This window comes from Dendronephthya gigantea, unplaced genomic scaffold (genome assembly GCF_004324835.1).
Source record: "Dendronephthya gigantea isolate DGI-Jeju-01 unplaced genomic scaffold, DenGig_1.0 000150F, whole genome shotgun sequence".
Taxonomy (NCBI): domain Eukaryota; kingdom Metazoa; phylum Cnidaria; class Anthozoa; order Malacalcyonacea; family Nephtheidae; genus Dendronephthya; species Dendronephthya gigantea.
In genome coordinates, this window is record NW_021163160.1 from 30798 (window position 1) to 50930 (window position 20133).

At 34.9% G+C, this 20133-nt stretch overlaps 1 protein-coding gene across 1 annotated transcript; it reads right to left on the bottom strand.

Annotated features, from left to right (window-relative positions):
• Positions 1-4625: 4625 nt before the first annotated feature.
• On the bottom strand, positions 4626-10151 carry LOC114537115 (L-amino-acid oxidase-like). The gene is made up of 6 exons (XM_028558252.1): positions 9785-10151; positions 8825-8986; positions 8357-8440; positions 6338-6888; positions 5523-6019; positions 4626-4779 (listed from the first exon to the last, which is right to left on the bottom strand). Exons 1-6 carry the CDS (start codon positions 10149-10151, stop codon positions 4626-4628), a joined length of 1815 nt encoding a protein of 604 aa, XP_028414053.1.
• Between the last annotated feature and the right edge of the window lie 9982 nt (positions 10152-20133).

The following is a 20133-nucleotide window of genomic DNA, read 5'->3' on the forward strand; positions in this document are numbered from 1 at the left end:
CCATTTTGTCTGGCGAAATCTTTTTATATCATATAATTATATATATTTCGAGGTAGCATCTACCCCTTTTTTATGAAAAATGTCAGCAAAGTTTGTAAACAATTGTTGTTTCAATGTAAGTAAATGCATCCTATAAATTGTAACCACCACGGCCCAAGCTAACAACTTTTCTAACCTCAGCCAAGCCATTTTCAAGGTCTGGCAACCTTTCATGTCATGTTTATTCGGAATGATTGGATGATCGTGGCCCAACTTGATTCCACCGGCCATGATAAGCAATCTAAAGAGGTATATTGCAGTGCGCATGTATATCCGAATACATTTTACTCGCGTTAACATATACATAAAATGCAATTGAGAACGTCTTGTTATATACAATTGCATGATCATCTATATGAAATCTTACTTCGAATGCGTGTCATATTTCGATATATATGCATGGTCAATAGAGAGCTACAGTTTAGCCAAGCAAATACACTCAAGGGAAAAAAACTTTAGTTTAAATCGAGAGAACCGTTATACGAATTCTGTTGATGATTTCATCAATAAGCCTCATTTCAATGCTTGGAGGAAAATAATTGCAAGCGCGCCTAATAAAGTGGCCAAGTCATGACTTTCCTTATATCATAGCTAATGTTTCATTTAGTGTTCATACCTGGTATTAACCTTATATATGCTTGCGTTAAAACGCCTTGACTTCTCCATAGATGCTAATATCCAGCAAATATTTGGGACAGTCTTCGCGAAATTATTGGTAAAGATCTTTACCCGCGCGCTCATGCACGCATAAACAGTTGACAGGCGCCATTTCAAATTTGCTCATTTTTTGCTGGCAGGCTTCAAGGTGCAATGACCATGCATAGTTGCAATTTAATATCCGGAATGTAATTTCTAATCAAGGGAAAATCAAAATTAGTGAAAATTTTCCTGTTGCCCAACAGCTGATATGTTGTCCAAGCAAGATAAATTCCAATGCTCCTTTTCTGATGAATTATATATAGCGAAATATATGTGGCAAAATATCTGAAAGGTCAAACTTAAATGTTTGTAAACGTTAGCTTGGCAACTTGCCCTTTGGGCTTGTGTCAGCCCAGTTGTGCGCAATGAAGGACTGCACGCACTTTAAAACATAGCGCAAAACTCAACCTCACAAAACACGGAATTTTTTTTGTAATAAAAAAAGTCACACAATGAACATCATTGATATAGGTTCATTACTCTCATACAGTCTCTATCATTTATACGATTTGAGCCTTCTCCGCGTTCCACGTTTTCGATTCGAGGAGCAAGTCGAGAGAAATCAAATTACAACCAAAATATACATGGGGAGTGAATTGTGCTGAAATGTGCATATATCAATATATATGAAGTATTTTTTTGTGAATTAAGAGTCTAAATAAATATTTACAATGCATGAGTTATATTTATGCCATGTATAAGTTATATTTATGCAATTGCCACCGTTCAACATGCCAGCAACGATCGAGCCAGATGGCTTAGATCTGGGGAGACAAAGATACCTTTTTAAGGAAATAAGACAATTTTGTAAGCGGGGCACTGAGGATCTTGTTGCTCCGGCTCTAGTTTTAGACTAGATGCACGTACATATTTAAATTGCTATGATATTCATGCAGTGGCGTAACGAACAGAGCTGAGGATGGGGTCTTGAGGTATACTTGGTACTGCGAGGTCCCTTAATTCGCTGTTTGTCATAAAATTAAATCACGTTTTGCTTATACTATGATATTTCGTTATCTATCCTGGCCTCCAATAAATGAGGATCTCTTAGTTCTCGTCGTAACCCTACCGAACGCGCGTTAGGTCACTGTATTTATGTCTTCAAATATTACCTAGGGTATTTCAATTGTTGTATAATTTGTAGCTATGTCAGACTGCATTAAAGACAACGAATTTCAAGCTGAAAGGTCCGTCCTAGGATGCGGTCCTTAATTTTGAATAGATTTTAATCAGTAGCTGCTTCGTACGGAGGCCAGATAAGTTTATCAGATGTAAATAAATTAGCTATATATACACATGGTTTAAAAGTACGATATTAATATGTAACACGCAAAATCCCTCGATTCATTTTAAAATCTGGTTTTGTCTGTTTACATACAATTATGCAACTTAATTATAGCACCTTGCCAAGGCATATTATGGCTCGTAATGCTAATATATGGCTTGCGAGTTGTTTGGGTGCGCGGTGAAATTTGGCTTATGGAAGCTACAGAAGTATAGTAAAGCACAAATTCTAACCATTTAGTGCATTACCGAAATTCAAAAAACGATAATTTTTTGAGAGAAAGCTTAAGACGTGAAATTTGACGCTAATGGAATAATTGCATGCACTGAATCTTAATAGCCTTCTGTCTGCATGACGCTAAGCATAAACCATAACATGAAGCGCACAAAATAGCATTCGATTAGGCTAGATTGATATAACCCCACTATTTTCTTTACAAGCCTTCTATACTAAGGAACTGAATACGTTTCTGGGAGTATTTCTGTGTAGCACATTCTGCGCTTCTTCTACAAAGTTGTAGCATTGCAAATGTTTAATCTAATATATATGTATATATATATATATATATATATATATATATATATATATATATATATATATATATATATATATATATATATAATATATATATATATATATATATATATATATATATATATATATATATATATATATATATATATGTTGAACCAAATCCAATGCGATTGAACGAAATTCCGGCAAACGTTTCAACGAACGGTAAATCAAACGGTTGAACGCTTTCGGACCAATTTTCAAACGTTTTTTCCTAAGCGTTCGAACGGGCAATTTCGAACGATGAACGATCTCGAAAATCGTTTCAACGAACGCTTCAAGCGTTTGAACGGCAAACGAACGGATAACGAACGATATTTTCGAACGAACGAAATAGCGTTAACGTATGTTTTCCCGTGGAAGGTCACATTATTAAGATTAATTGAATATAGGATTTTCTTTTGAGGAGGGTGAAAGATAACAAAATTGGATTTATCGATATTTAAGGATAACCTATTGGCACAAAGCCATTCATTAATATTGGAAAGCTGTTTATTCAGTTTGGTGTCTAGACATTGCAAACTCTTATGTGAGTAAAATAGATTAGAATCATCAGCAAAAAAGTTAAAATGTAAATCGGGAGCAGAATTGTTGAAGTCATTGATGTATAATAAGAACAAAAGAGAACCTAGAACTGATCCTTGTGGAACACCACATGTGATAGGCTTTAGGTCTGACTTTATGTTACCAATTGAAACAAATTGAAATCTATTAGTAAGATATGAACAAAACCATTTCTTTGCAATTCCCCTTATTCCATAGTGTTCAAGTTTTCGAATTAAAATTGAGTGATTGACAGTTTCAAAAGCCTTGCTTAGATCCAGAAATATGCCGCATGAATAAAGTTTCTTTTCAATAGCATTTTGAATTTTATCTGATATAAGTAGAATAGCATGTGAAGTAGAGCGATTAGAACGAAAACCAAATTGTCCATCTTATACATCAGCTTTTCAAGTAATTTGTTAAATACCGAAAGTAACGAAATAGGACGATAATTAGAAATGATAGTTTTAGGTCCTTTCTTATGCACAGGAATGACTCTCGCTATTTTCAATTTATTCGGGACAACATCTGAGGAGAAGGAACAATTAAATAAATATGCCAATGGTCTAGACACAAGGATTTTATTAATCTTCAATAATTTTGTAGGAATACTAAATGGTCCGACTGATTTCGATTGATTTAGGCTATTAATTTCATTTATAATTTCACTAGGAGTGACCAAGAATAAAGCAAAACTATTACACAGAGGATTGTACAAGTATTCATTGGGAGACATATTAACCACTGGAACCGCGTGGGCAAGATTCAAGCCAATATTTGCAAAATAGTCATTAAATGCATTGACAATGCTTTGCCTGTCAGTAACTTTTAAGTGTCCTAATTCCAATGTAGTGGGCACATTATTATTGTGCAGATAAGTGCAGTTTGCCCAATGGATTTGAGATGCGAGAGTAGACTGGAGAAAAGTGATATTTGCACTGTTTTACAGTTTCACAACAAGTAAATAGTTTTACCCAGTTTAACCCTTTAGCCCTTTTGATAATTTACAGTATAAGATTTGTCTTACAATTTGGACGTCTTTCTATTTTTTTTCTTTAAAGGACAAAATACCTAACGATTAGAAATCAGTGCAGTCTATCCTTTTATGTGTCAATGCTGTTCCACATTGTAATATCACAATTTCGTCTCATTTTTTATACAACGAAATTCACACGCCTTCGGCAAAATGATGATGGAAACGTTTGATGGAAATAACGTTTTTTTTCGACGGGGGAGGATGGACCAGCCACCTAGCCATCGTTTCCCCTTTGATCATGGGTTTCATAATGTGCCACTTTAAAGATTAATAGAAATGGGCAAGAAATTATTCATAATTAAATCAGTTTAATATAACTAATTAATCAATTTAACATGATCAACTTAAACTATGTCCTTTGCGATTATTACAAAAAACGTTTACACTAATGAAGGGTTATTTATCCTAAATGTTACTTAACTAAGAAAGTAATATTGTGAAATGTTATCATTAAATGTTATCAGTATTAATGAACTTCATGTGACGTAAATAAACTTGATAGGCTGATTTAAAGCCACTTTCCAAAGCTCCTTGAATCCAGCAAGCCGTAAGTGATATGTTTTCGCCAGCAAAATGGACATTTCCCATTGGTTCCCACAAATATCTGTCGGTTGAAAATAATACATATTTATTCTTTGCATATTTGGGGATCTTACCAATTACCATTTAAACCTTGGAAAATTAGAAAATCCCGTCGGAAAAGCAACTTATTGAAAAGCAAGTTTTATGGGAAAGTTCGGAAATTTCCAGTAGAAATTTCATGTACTATTTTTTTCCTTTCTCATTAGCACGGTGATTAAACACCTAAATTCCTCAAATTCCCCAAAACACCTGACACAACTTTGCGTAAAGAGCGGGTCAGCGCTGAGACTCCATGGTAACACAGACTCGGAGAGCAAGAACAATCCGCCGCAAAACTATTTTTCAGTCAGAAAATCATCCTTCAGACCGTTTCGAGCAAAAAACTTAGTTTTTCTTATGCGTATGTCCTCAACAAACTAACTGAAACAAATGCAAAGGGGGCCAATCCGATTGTTTTCTAAAATTCCTGGCGATTGTTGGCGTTTCTGCGTGGCAAGGCTGGTTTCCAGCTAAGAAAATAATTCTATCGTACAGAAAAGTTTCATTTAACCACGTGTTCTCAACCAAAACTAATTGTTTTAAACTAATCCCAGCGGATTTGGACTATCCAGTCAACATCCACCAGCGGATTTTCCTGAGTGGAAACCAGCCTTTACCCCAATTATTTGGGAATGATTATTATTTTATCGATATATTTACCATAACGGAGACCATCCACCCCAGCTAAATTAAAGTGTGTGTAAAATTCGTATGCCAAAAACATACCTGACATTGTTGAATTGAGTGGGCTTCAAAAGACTATAGGCACCTTGATAAGAGGGTTGGTTGTACCAAGCATGGACAATACATTTTTCAACTGCCCCTTCTTCTGTGATCTCAGGGTGAATTTCTCCAACTTGCTCAATGGCCTCCTTCTTAGCCTGCTCTTTGGTCAAGGAACCAAAAATCAGGGCTTCATTCTTCCAGGTGTAGATCAAAATTATTCCTTGCTGGGTGGACGCGAGATAGTCAGGATCCGGCTTCACGTAATGTATTTGACCGATGGGTAGGTTGGTCTTAGAAAAGCCACCATGGATGCCGTACTTCTCGTCTTCCCAGAATCTGGTCTTGGTTTGCAGGATAATCTTTGTGGAAGGTCCTGTGAACATGTCTTCAATGGCTTGAAGATTCTTTCTGAGGGCCTCCCTGTCTTCCTGAGCTGGTTTAATTGGCTCAAACGTAATCTGCCGCAATATGTTGACTTGAGTGGTGAGGATTACAGCCTGGATATAAATATGATACATCAGCACATACACAGAGTTTATTTTTATGCTAATATCATTTCTTTAATTTGATGCGTATTGTGATAGAGTTCATTGACTATTTTTGTACTTTACAATGGAATTTAAATTTAAAATCATAGCTACAATTAAAATTTTCAAAAATCTCGAAAGAAAAGAAAAAAAAAATAAAATGTAGAAATATGATGTACATAGAGCTTTAACAAATTCTTGTAAACTAACTTGACAATATATTATCTAAAGGAAGTCTGGCATATAAAAAAAACTAAAGATAACTGTAATGAATTTTACAAGACTGACCCGTGCAGTGTATGCAGGTTCTTCTAATTCATTTCCAGTTGCGTAGCAGGTTACTTTGACATAATCCTTGGTAGGCTCATCATTGTAATGATACTCTATCTTGTGAACTTGTTGGTTATAACTTAAATCATCAGAAACCAATGGCGTCGTTCGATTTTGACTGAAGAATGCTTCAGGTAAGCTGTGCATACCACCAACCAAGGTATGCATATCATGTGACCACCAGTTTCCCAGATCATCACGGAGATGCTGAGCCAATGATTGATCCAGTTGCGGTGTGTAAGAAAACACCGTGAAGCCACGAATTGCATCGTTAGACCAAGGCAAAAGGTTTCGAAGCATGTCAAGGTCTAACAAATCTTGGTCTTCGGTTCTCAATTTTGCGGTAATAACATTAACATTGCTCTCCAGAAAGCTTTGCAACGTAAATTGGCTCCAAATATCAATCCAGCGACCCCAAACAACGATTTCCTCCTCAGGCTTGGTTGTTTTATTCAACCAGGCAATCAATTGATCCGTGACAACGCCGGTTGTTTTGGTGTAATAATCGTCTAAACATTGATAAAAATTAAAATATTGATTAAACGACGACTTTAAATATGTCATGAAACATTACCCAACGTAGCATTGGCTTTCATAGTGTGAAGCAAGTTTAGAAGAGTTTTGAGACAGATTATAATAGCTAATAGCTGTCCCTAATAATATAACATATGCCTTAGTAAAATTCCTTTGTAAGGTGCATAAGAAGATTGTCTAAAGAAGCGTGTCACCATGGCATTCGTACAGGGTGGCGACTGCCAGGTGTACGCGCCATCTTAAAAATGTTGCAAAAATGTGTGGTTTCTGGAAAAAATATATAATAAAAATAATAAAAATTTCGAGTGCATTTGTATTCATGTTGAATTTTTTTCGCTAAGGAAACAAGTTAAAAATTGTTGCCCCCATATTGTCATAAAAAAGTAAAGTGCTTTTTAAATGAAATTGTTGTGTAAAATGTATGTTTTTGTTCCTATATAACAAAGCACTTGACGTACACTACATCGGGAAATAGTGAGCTTTGTGTTCCCTCGAGTTTCAATGTTTCCCTCAGACTCTTGGAAAAATAAAATATTTTACTATTTTCTTCGAGAGCATACATTAAATTTATATTATTTTATGCTCAAAGTGATGAATAATTGATGTAAGCATGAGCATTTAAATTATAAAATTTGGTCAAAATTAGGCGCCCCCCACTATATTGACATGTCTCCCCACGTGGAATGACAAAAATTGGAGTAACTACAATAATTATTCCATTCTTCAGGCTACAGATACTTCATATTTCAAACCATTCAGTTGCTGCCTTCTCCGACTAGGCTGAGTCAGAGCAGAGTTAAAAGAATACCCATGGTTTGGAGACCACATAAAACTGCAATACAACTCATTAACTATGTTGAGGTAAATTTATGCAAAAAATTGTTCCTTTCTCATCACATGTCTATTGTATTTTCCACAGATAAACCAATAGCAGTATTTTAATTAACATATTTTTCAAGTCAAGAGGAGCTTAGCCAGACGAACGCCATTGGTAAGTAAACAATAGGCACGTGACGAGACTGGACAATAACATAGTTAATGAGCTGTATTGTATTTTTATTTAGTCTCCAAAACATGTACAGGGTGAGTAAAAAAATTGATGCCTTTCATATTCAAATTAGACACGAACTTATGACTGGCCTATTGTGACAATCGACCTTGTGTCCAACAGCCCGGAGTTAATTATGCGAAAGCGTTTAAAGCAATTTAACTCATTCAACCTTGCGCGTTTGCTAAAAAAATAATTCGATTAACGGTTTATTATTATTTACAGAGATTAAATGTAGTATAACAACTGCTTGAAATAGAAAAAACACTTCTCGACGTTTCGACTTGAGGTCCTGACGAAGGCTCTCAGGTCGAAACGTCCCGAAGTATTTTGTCTATTTTTGGCAGTTGTTATACCACATTTGATGCTAAATTTCAAGAAAGTATAAACAATACCAATATCTTTAACATTGACGCTTTCTGAATTAATTCCTTGCCTCCACTTTGGCCAAACTGTAAGGAAATAACTTTGTTTCCAGTCTAACAAAAAATTAAAAGGATCATTGCGCTTTCGTCGTTTATAGAATTTATTCAAATGCTCTAGAAAATAAACAGAAACGGACATATGAATGCGCAGGGGTGAATTAACTGATTTAAAGTCGTCCGTCATACTCCATGTACCTTATTACGTCATAGAGGATAATCCACTAGACCTTACTCCAAGAGTGATTTCTATTGAGTTACATTGACAGCACATGAATGTCTCTGCAGAGACAATATCAGTATCATAATAAAAAAAATGGCTAAAATATGCTGACATTGGTGACATTTTGATTAAGTTTGATATTATGACAATTAAGGATATGACTTTATGATATGCAGTAGCTACTGTAGGTCAATTGTTTTCAATGTAACATCACGTACTCGACGTTAATTCCTTGAATCCGTAAATATTGGAAATGCCTTTTTTATCAAAATTTGGAAACTTTTTGATGGGTAGTTGAAAGTCAGAGATATATCCATCCGTTAGAAAATGCGCTCTATTGTTAGGTTCATCCACACCACCGGGTAATCTCATCGCTCCGGCTAAAAATAAAACAAAAGTTACAAAACTTAACGTTTGGTATGGCAGTATAAGAAAGGAAGAATTTCTTTATAATTCTTTCCCTTCTCTTGAGCAAAGACACCAGATTGACACTAGTTGCGCAACAGTACGACTTTTGGACACGTCTTTTAAGACTTACAATATAAAAAATATATAGAAAGATGGCTTGGGGCTTGTTTCAAATAGTGTAACTTCATCTCAAACCACGACTAAGGAAGTGGGAATTTCTTTGTATTCTTCGTCCGGTACAAGGATTAATTACAGGAAGATATATTGGCCGAACAATGTTATTACGTTCTGTATTATAACATTTATAGTACGCGTGTGCTGATTGGTCGAAAAGCGTGATTCTATAACTGTATGGAAACACGGGACATTTCCGCCGAAATTGACAAGCGAAGTAATGTAATAAGAATGTGATTGAATCGAATTATAATATATTTCGTTCAAAATCTTTTTATTAAGTTAAATAAGGAATAGGAAACGTTTTTTACTGCGTTCAACACAATTATAGAAAGGCTTGTGGAAGTGCATGTGGGTGAATGGATTTCTTAAATGTGAAAGGACGTTCAAAAATATGTATAAATTTTTGGTGGCAATTTTGAGTACCAAAAATTGCGTAAAACATTTTCACTCAAATATGAATCTGAAAACATAGGTGACTAATTTTGTTACTATATTTAAAACTATTAATGCAAAAAATAAAGAGGTATATAAATCGAAAAATATATTGGACGTTCATAAAAATATTCAATGGGGTATTGTCCTTTTAAGTCTACCTTCGCCATATAGACCAGGTGCAAGGCCTGCATCTTCCCCATAAGTGAAAACTCTTCCACCATAACGACCAGTCTGCTCCAGGATTTTCACTTTTAACCTAGCTCTCTTCAGCTCATACGCTGCGGCAAGACCAGCCATACCAGCTCCAACAATAATCACGTCATATTCAACATCCTCTTCTTTAGAAAATTGTCCTGGGTATGCACCTACTGTTGGAGATAGTGGGCGAGGTTGACGGTCGCAGTATTTTAAATAGGCCGCATGCAATCCTTCATTTTGGATCTTCAGCAAGAATTCTTTTAAATAATCACTCTGCTGAATAACTTTGGGGGCTTGTTTTTTCATTCTCTCCTTAAACGGTTTCATTCTCGTTAACAGGTGAGTATTGCTTGAAAGAAAAGCTGTTGCCATTGTCCTAGAAAATATATAATAGAAAAAAGATACTTTTACCATAATGGAAGAAAAATATATATTTGCTGTAATTTTTACATTTAAATATAAAATAAAATGATATGAATTTTACTTTTATAATAAACAGAAAACCTTGAACCTTAGACAACAATCTCGAGAAGCATATTGGGCAACATAATTTTAATAATTTACTTAGACAATTTATTACAACACAGCAGGGGCGGGTTGTATGAAGCCCATTTAGCTTAAACGGTTGATTGGTTCAAAACAGAAAGCAAGATAACAGCTAGAGCGTGCAAACTATTTTTCCCACTAGCACGATCAGTAAAATGGAGATTTTTATCCCCGAGCGGGCGCGGAGCGCCTGCGAGGGTACTAATTCCGCTCGGAGATTAGGAATTACACCCGGAACCCGGTAGAACATAGGCGAATCCAAAGTTGTCCAAATTCTTTGTCATGGACGGTCGACGTTGGGTGGTTTTGTAAGTGATGCGCATGCGCGAGTAAGGTCTGGTAATCAACGAACGTTCTGATTGGCTGAGACAGAAAGTTTGTATTTCAATGAGAACGTCAGCAATTTATATTAACTGTAATTTCGTAAACATTTTTGTAAAAGCGTTTCATAAACTTTGTGCAAAGAAAGTAAAACGAGAAGAAACAAGATATATGAAGCATGACAGTTAGCAAAGATGAACGTGGATACGGTCAAGACAAAGCCGTGTAAGAGGAATAATTCATAATCTGCAAACTTATAAATGTTTTCAAAGACAAAAGGTACTTGTTTACTTTGTTTATTTCGTATTTGTTTCGCGATAAGAATGAGCCGTATTTGTATACTTTTCAGCTTTGTATGCCGTTTATTTGTTAAATTTTCAGCTTTTTATGCAAACGCTTAAACCTGTGAAAGGCTATTACACCTTTGCTTTAATTTCAAAAAGTGTTTTTGAAAGTGTAATTTGAATTTTGGTAAAAAATACACACTATATTTATAAAGTATAAAACTTTTATCCGCCGGCGTTGACTGCAAAATACAGAATAAAATAACATTTGAAGTTTTTTCTTTGTCTGTGAAGATTTTGTACTGTTTTAATCGTTTGAAACCTCGATTTTAAACCGTTAATACTTAATTGCTGGCTTGGTATAATGCAGCAAAATTGAACGGGCAATGTTTACACTAGCTTTATGATTATTTTTGTATTGAATGATGGGAGCATTAGCTATAATATACTCGGTAAAATATAATAAGACTGATTTGAGTTTTGTGTCATTTCATAATATAAGTTTAGGTCAGGTTAACTTAGGAAATTGTGTACTTGGTTTGAAATAGCGAGGGGTAGCTGCATGCATGTATTTCTAGTAATTTATTTAATGCCACATGATAAAAAATAAACAATTAAAAACATTATATTAATAGAGTGTTATATAAATGTTTACGAAGTGTACCTACCATGAGACAAATTCTATATAATCACGTAAAATCGGCAGTTAAAAATGGTCCATTTCAGACGTCCAACTTTTCATGTCTGAACCAAATAGTTAATGAGTTCTTGGACATGTCTTAGTTACAGTTCATGTTTTGCACGTATTGGCGGTTTTATCCGGAGCCAGAACAACTTCGGCTAACCAGGAGCGTTTACTTGTACTATACGATTTCGTGATGTTTATTATACATATATACACATATAGTCAAACTAAATAGAAAATAAATTACATATAAGTATCAAAATTGTTATAGGTACAAGAAATTGAGCTTGAAATACAAATATAATATACACGTTAAAATATAACTTACTTTATAGTTACTCCTAGTTCCTTCGATGAAGTTCATATGAATCTAACTAGGCGTGGTTGTTTTTTGGTTTATATAGGCGTAATTTACATATTTCAACAATACATGCATAATTTCTATAAGTCATTATTATTGTAATTTTGGGCAAAACAGTTCATTTGCGCTAAAACCTGTTTCTGGTATGTCGTAGCTCATCAGCGATGTTATATACGATCCACTGTCAGTGAGCAATGAAATAAATCTTGATCGCATTTGCGTATATTTCGAATCTGCGTAATATTTCAGTGTTTCTAGAAGCCTAGTTTGTAAATGTCAAGTTACATATTTAAACCGAAATGCAATCTAAATCTCATCTGTTTATCTCCTTCCATTAACGGCAGATGTAAAATTTGTTAGATCAACGAATACGTATTGCTGTTTGTCTCAACTTGCCAGCATTGTATATTATAGAGTGAAGGTGGAATATAGTGAAGGTCGAATATACCAGAATGTTGTATATTCGACCTTGCTTTGATTGAATACACTAGAATATGGTATGATTTTTCGACCTTCGTAAGATTGAATACACCGGAACGTGGTATAATTAATCGAACTTTGTAAGATACCGAAATTTGGACCCCTAGAGAAGCTGCAGAACTGTTAAAAAAATCACACAAGAGAGAAAAAATGCTGGATGCTGTTCTGTTCCTAACTGAACGTCTCAAGGGGTCTTAATAAAGATAAGGCATTATGAGCTGCTATCATGTATAAGCATAACGATGAATGATTTATAGACCAGATTCGAAGTTTCGTGAAGCAGAAGATTGTTTGGCTCTCCAGAATAACATATAATTGCATTCGTTGGATAAATGTCAAATTACTATACCTGTAGGTCTAATCGAGTGACCCAAATATTTCATAATAACAGAAACACATAATTATCGGGAAACCAAAATGCATCATAAATTATATCTTATAAATTATTCCATGTGGGCTGTGGAGTCACAAAGAAATTCAGGCAGGAGATCTCAGTTTAGCTCCCAGTTTATGTCAATGTAATATTTTGACATCAATTAACGGGTTCGTGTTCCTGTTTGTTCCAACCAAGCGGTATAGTATCTTCCTAAGTGAACGCTAACGAAATGGTGCTATGAGCTGCCACGCATGTAGTCAGAAGGAATGAAGAAATCTCTACCGTTGAACACTAACATCTTTGTTTAAGTTCATTATTTTCCTCTTTTTCATCATATGTTATCTCTCATCTTATTTGCATTCGAGTCGCATCCTTATTTTGTCGTAGCTATAAGTTCGACTTATGAAAGAGCCTTAATTAAGACATACGTTATGAGAATTATATATAGTAAGGCATAAAAATAATAAAATTGAGCAATCCTTGACTAGTGTATTATACTACTTTCTTAACAGCAAAATCCCCGATGATTTCAAATCTGCATGATATTTCAAATTTGAATATATCAGTAATTTATTGTTCTGGTAGCAAGCTACTATAAATTGGAATGCAACCTATATCTTATAATGCAGTTTATATCATTCCATTAACGGCAGATATAAAATTTTTTACCTCAAGGGAGAAAGAAATGACTGGTCCCGTATGCACGGGTGGATCCAGAGTGATGCGACCGTCGCAAACGCATCAATCAAAATATCCGCACAAACGCGAAAAATTAAGTGTACAGAATTGGGAAAATAAGACTCTAAATTATTTATTTATAGTCTCTATAAAGGTACTCAGTAAAACACGATAAAAAATAGCGAAGGTCGAATATAGCGGAATGAAAAACGCGAAATATTAAATAAGAAATTGTCGGCAAAATACAAAAAAACCCCCATTTATTTAGTCTATGCATGGAAAGGTAGCCACTGAGTATAAAACGCGTTATGAAATAATGAAGGTCGATTGAACTTGGTAAGATTGAATAAACCAGAATGTTTAAAATTGAACTTTAGTAATTAAGCTCGAATACACCAGAATATGGTATACATATTCGACCTTGGTGAGCTCGCGACTTCACCAGATTGTTGTATACTTGATATTGGTAAGCTCAAATACACCAAAAAATATATAGCTATAATTATTTCATCTTGGTAGGCTCAAATACACTAGAATATATATAGCTATAATTATTTGACCTTGGCATGCTCAAATACACCAGAATATAGCCCTAATTATTTGACTTTGCTAAGTTTGAATTCACCAGAATGTAGTATAAATATTCGACCTTGGTAAGATACCGAAATATGGACCTGCCAGAGGTGCCGCAGAATTCAAAATATTAATGTTCAAAATATCACACCAATCCTAACTCAGTAAACGTTTATCCTGCTACCAATGTCAGGTTAAAAGGACTCAAAAACAAGATGCTATTAGCTGCTATGTTATGGCTATTTATAGGCCTGACTTGGACGTCGAACGCTAACATCGAACTCTAAAGTCTTTGTTAACAATTTTCACACATTTAACTGTAAAAGACCGATGCACACACAGCTCCTGAATAGTTTGTCATATAATCGGTATATATCACTAATCTGATCCCCGAGCCGGTGCGGAGCACCGTGCGAGGGTACTAATTCCGCTCGGATATTTACACCCACGATGTGCAAATGCGAAATCAAAGTCGTCCGCCATTATGCAATGGGCCTCACGCCATGGACGGTTTTTTACATTATGCGCATGCGCCAGTGTGAACTACTAAGCTCTTGATTGGTCGAGACAAAAATTTGTATTTTCAAACGTCAATGAATAACTGTCATTTAGCAAAATTTTGATGAAATTTGCAAATTCATATTTTCTTAAATACGGAATATATGTATTTTTACTAAAAATTAAGGGAAACTCGAATGAGGTCAGGACTTTTCACGGTTTAACAAATAACAAGACCAAATTTTTCACCGAATTCACCGTTTATAATGAAGTCGGAAGATTTTACACTTGATAATATTTCACCCAGCAGAGCTTTAAAAAGTAATTATTTTGTGGTAAGCACAACTTTAATATTCTCAAATGTATTTCATTATAAATCTGAATGTGTTATGTGATAAACGACATTGTAATTTCATTTATAAATTCCGTTTTCATAGTGACAAAAAGAAAAAAAAATCAAAACATTCCCGTGCAAAAACCAGTCGAAGAGTAACAAAAAACTTCGAAAGTTGTATGAGACGTCTGATGTTATATTTCATGGTATTTAATAAATAAAATAATTTACCACAACACTGGCTATAGATGAGTAACTTAGCTTCCAGAAAAAGGTAAGAATCTTGTCGTATTTTTGCCATTTTTTCACAAAAATGTGAGGGTAACTTTGATTCTTTAAAAATATACGGCCGTTGCGAGTTGCTATGACTGCAGTGTTTCCACGTGCAGAAAAATATTTCCAAACTTTTCTCAAATTTCTATTTTTCACATACCATGTACCCTTCAAAACCCACAGCACACATAAATTTTCTAAAAATCATGTTACCATCCCTACGCTTAACTAATTTCGTTTAACCGAGGCGAGGGGTTGCTGCATGCATGTATTTCTAGTATATCTGATATATAAATGACGATAGCGGAATAGAACGTCGTATGCTTGAACGATTTCTTAATTCAATTTCGTACATAGCTAATTAGACATCCAGTGAGTACACCAGGTGGGATGGGAGGTACCTTCCTTAGCTTCTCCTGCTCATGCAGAGGTTATAAATTATTTCTATATCGCGATCTTTCGTTTTATCTATAACTTGTGTTCTCGGAGGAATATAGTGAAGGTCAAAAATACCAGAATGTTGTATATTCGATCTTGGTTTGAAGAAATACACTAGATGTAGTATGATTTTTTGACCTTGCATGGTAAGATTGAATACACGGCCGGAACGTGGTATAATTAAATGACCTTTGTATAAGATACCGAAATTTGGACCCCCGGAGAAGCTGCAGAATTGTTCAAAATAACACGCAGAGAGAAAAAATGCTGGATGCGGTGCTGTTCTCAAAGTTTCGTGAAGCAGAAAATTCTTTGGTTCTCAAGAAAAGCATATAATTGTATTTAGGGGAATAAAATAATGTCAAATAACTATATCTGTAGGCCTAATTGAGCGACTCGAATATTTGATAATCACAGAAACACATAATTATCGGGAAACCGAAATGCATGATATATCTGAAAAATTATTCCCTGTGGGCTGTAGAGTCACAAAGAAATTCAGTCAGGAGATCTCAGTTTAGCTCCTCCCAGTTTACGTCAATGTAATATTTTTACGTCAATGAACGGGTTCGTGTTTCTGTTTGTTCCAACCAAGCGGTATAGTATCTTCCTAAGTGAACGCTAACGAAATGGTACTATGAGCTGCCACGCATGTAGTCAGAAGGAATGATTTATAGGCTGTTTAAAGCGTTGAACAACTAAACTCTTTGTTTATGTTCATTATTTTCCTCTTTTTCATCGTATGTTATCTCCCATTTTATTTGCATTTGAGTCGTATCCTTATTTTGTCGTAGCTATAAGTTCGACTTATGAAAGGAGGCTTTTAAACGTTACACACATCATGAGGATTATAATAAGCCATAAAATTGACCAATCCTTGACTTTTGTACCATACTATTTACTTAACTGCCAAAAAAAGATGATGGCGTAGATATTTGAAAGCTGTATGATATTTCAACTCTGTAGATGGCCAGTTTCATCTGGTCTTCTGACCAGTTGGCTCGGTTTGTTTTGCGTATGTAGTTTCGCACCATTCTAAAAAATATATTGGTAGACATATTAACAGCTTGAAAACTAGGCAAAAAAGTTCTAAAGGTAGCCTAATGTATGACCAAGTGTTTACATATATTATTCATGCAAAAATTTTACTTAGCTAATACAAATTGTATGGGCAAGGATGCCCAATATTTAGGTTTAAGATGTGGTTGTAATCATTCACTATCTAAAATGCTGTTATGTTATAACTAGGGCAGTGAGAGGTAGTGGACATGATGCAATCAACAATCAATGTCACCACACATCAAACATGTCGATATACAGCGCTAAAAGATAACTATAATGCTTAAAAAGCAACTGGAATAGATAACTTAATAAGAAAATTGGCCTGTCTCATTTAGCCCCACGCTACATTGGGTTAACCAAAGGCTCAAAAAAGCATAAATTTAGCCTAAGAAGAGCAAAATACATTTTTACATGAAAGGCCACATGTTATTACATACAAAACATATTGGGGTTATTTCCTAGCTGCGCTAGAATAAAGAGTATAAGAAATTACATAAATGTGCTCAGTAATAACATACCTTAACTTTGATACGCCAGCGTCGGCATAACCCACAAAAACTGTTATTTTTTCGCTTGTAAAAGAGCTTTGAACTTCAAACCACGTTGGAGTACTTCAAAATATACTTGTTTATGAGCCTGTAATGCTTGCAATCACAGGGCTGCGGTAATACGTGAAATATTTACATATTTACACAAGTGTCTCATTTAGCCCCACTGTCGCGTTTTGCCCCGAATTACGCTATCAGTAATTTATTGTTAGGGTAGCAAGCTACTATAAACTAAAATGCGACCTATATCTTATAATGCAATTTATCTCCTATTATAACGGCAGATGGAAAATTCGTTACCTCAACGCAGAAAGAAACGACTGGTCCCGTATATGCACGGATGGATCCAGAGTGATGCATGCGACTGTCGCAAAAACGCATCAGTCAAAATATTCGCACAAACGCGAAAATTAAATGTACGGAATTGGCAAAAAATAAGATTATATTTATTTTATAGTCTCTGGAAAGGTACTCAAAAAAACACGATAAAAATAGTAAAGGTCGAATATAGCAGAATGAACAAACGCGAAATATTAAATACAAGATTGTCGGTGAAGTACAAAAAAATATGACAACTTAGTCTCTCAGTAAAACACGACAAGAAGTAGTGAAGGTCAATTGTCGAATGTACAAGAATATGGTATAGTTATTTGACCTTGGTAAGATTGTTGAATCTACTAGAATGTGTAATATTTACATTTGAAAAGCTCGAATACACTAGAATATGGTATAATTATTCTACCTTGGTGAGCTGGCGAATACTAGAATGTTGTATATTTGACATTGGTATGTTCAAATACACCAAAAAAATATATACCTCTAATTATTTGACCTTGCATGGTAAGCTTGAATTCACCTGAATGTAGTATAAGTATTCGACCATGGTAAAAATACCGACATATGGACCTCACAGAGGTGCTGCAGAATTCAAATATTAATGTTCAAAATATCACACTAGTCAGCGGCCCTGATCTTAACTAAACGTTTATCCTTCTAGCAATGTCTGGTTAAAAGGACTCAAAGACAAGGTGCTGTGAGCTGCTATGTTATCGCCATTTATAGGCCTGACTTGGATGTCGAACTCTGACGTCTAACTCTTATGTCTTTGTTAAAAATTTGTGATATTATTTTCACACGTGCAGTTAACTGTAATAGACCGATACTCATACAGCTCTGAATAGTTTGTCATATAATCAGTATAAAAGTATATCGGTACTTGTAACATCATGAAACATCTATTCAAATAATGCACCACGAATTTCACGAGACATAAAAAAAACCCTCATGAATTCTGAAAATTTTTAGAATTAAAGTAAACCGGAAGAGCGATATTTATTAGGATAGGGAAATTAAACGTCACATGCTTGGACGAATTTTCATGTGTCGAAGTTTCGTGAAGCACAAAATAGTTTAGGTCTGCAGTAAATTTGAAGAGCATCTAATTGTATTCCGGGGGATAAATGTCAATTAAGTATAGATTAGAAAATTGCACATTAATGTATACTTAGGCATTGATTCGGAAACTTTACAAAAAATGATATAACAACGACTATAACATTGATATTAAACAGCACTAGCTACACACTTCAACAGGATACACCCACATGTATATAGACGGGCAATATAGAGTAAAACGGGAATGAGTTAATATTCAACATGAATTTCGCTTGTGAAATTAATTTCTTTATATGCATTTATAATAATTTAATAGATGTGCGTTCGTTATATAGACTATTCCCTTAAATATATGCTATTTTTAGCAATAATGCAAGGAGTATGGAGTGCTACAAGATTTATCGACGCATACCTGAAAATTTCCTCTTCTTGAATGTGTAGGTTCTGAGGTTCACAAGTAGCCTTGTCTGCACGGCTTCGAGTTTGAAATTGAAATGAATTGAACACTGATAATCTGATATATGAATAACGATAGCTGAATAGAACGTCGTCTGCTTGAACGATTTTTTAATTAAATTTTACATCCAGTCAGTAAGACACCAGGTGGTATGGGAGGTACCTTCCTTAGCTTCTCCTGCTCATGCAGAAGTTATATTCTTATATCGCGGTCGGTCTTTCGTTTTATATCACTTGTGTTCTCGGAGGAATATAGTGAAGGTCCAAAATACCAGAATGTTGTATATTCGTCTTTGGTTTGAAGGAATACACTTGATGTAGTATAATTTTTTGACCTTGGTAAGATTGAATACACCCGAGTGTGTATAATTATTCGACATGTGTAAGATACCGTAATATGGACCCCCAGAGATGCCGCAGAATTGTTCAAAATATTGCCCCAGACAAAAAAAAATGCTGGATGCGGTGCTGTTCCTAACTGAACGTCTTAAAGAGAACTTAATTAAGACAAGGTATTATGAGCTGCTATTGTGTATCAGCGTCGCCATGGATGATTTACATGCATGACTCGAAATTTCGTGAAGCAGAAAATTGTTTGGTTCTCCAGAATTGCATATAATTGTATGCATGGGGATAAATGTCAAATTACTATACCTGTGGCCTAATTGAGAGACTCGAAAAATTTGATAATCACGGAAACAAATATCGGGAAACAGAAATGCATCATATATCTTATAAATTATTCCATGTGGACTGTGGAGTCACAAAGAAATTCAGTCAGGAGATCTCAGTTTAGCTCCTCCCAATTTACGTCAATGTAATATTTTTACATCAATTAACGATTTCGTGTTCCTGTTTATCACAACAAAGCGGTGTAATATCTTCCTAACTGAACGCTAACGAAAAGGTGCTATGAGCTGCCATGCATGCATGTAGTCTGCAGGAATGATTTATAGGCTGTGTCAACCATTGAAAACTAAACTCTTGGTTTAAGTTTACTT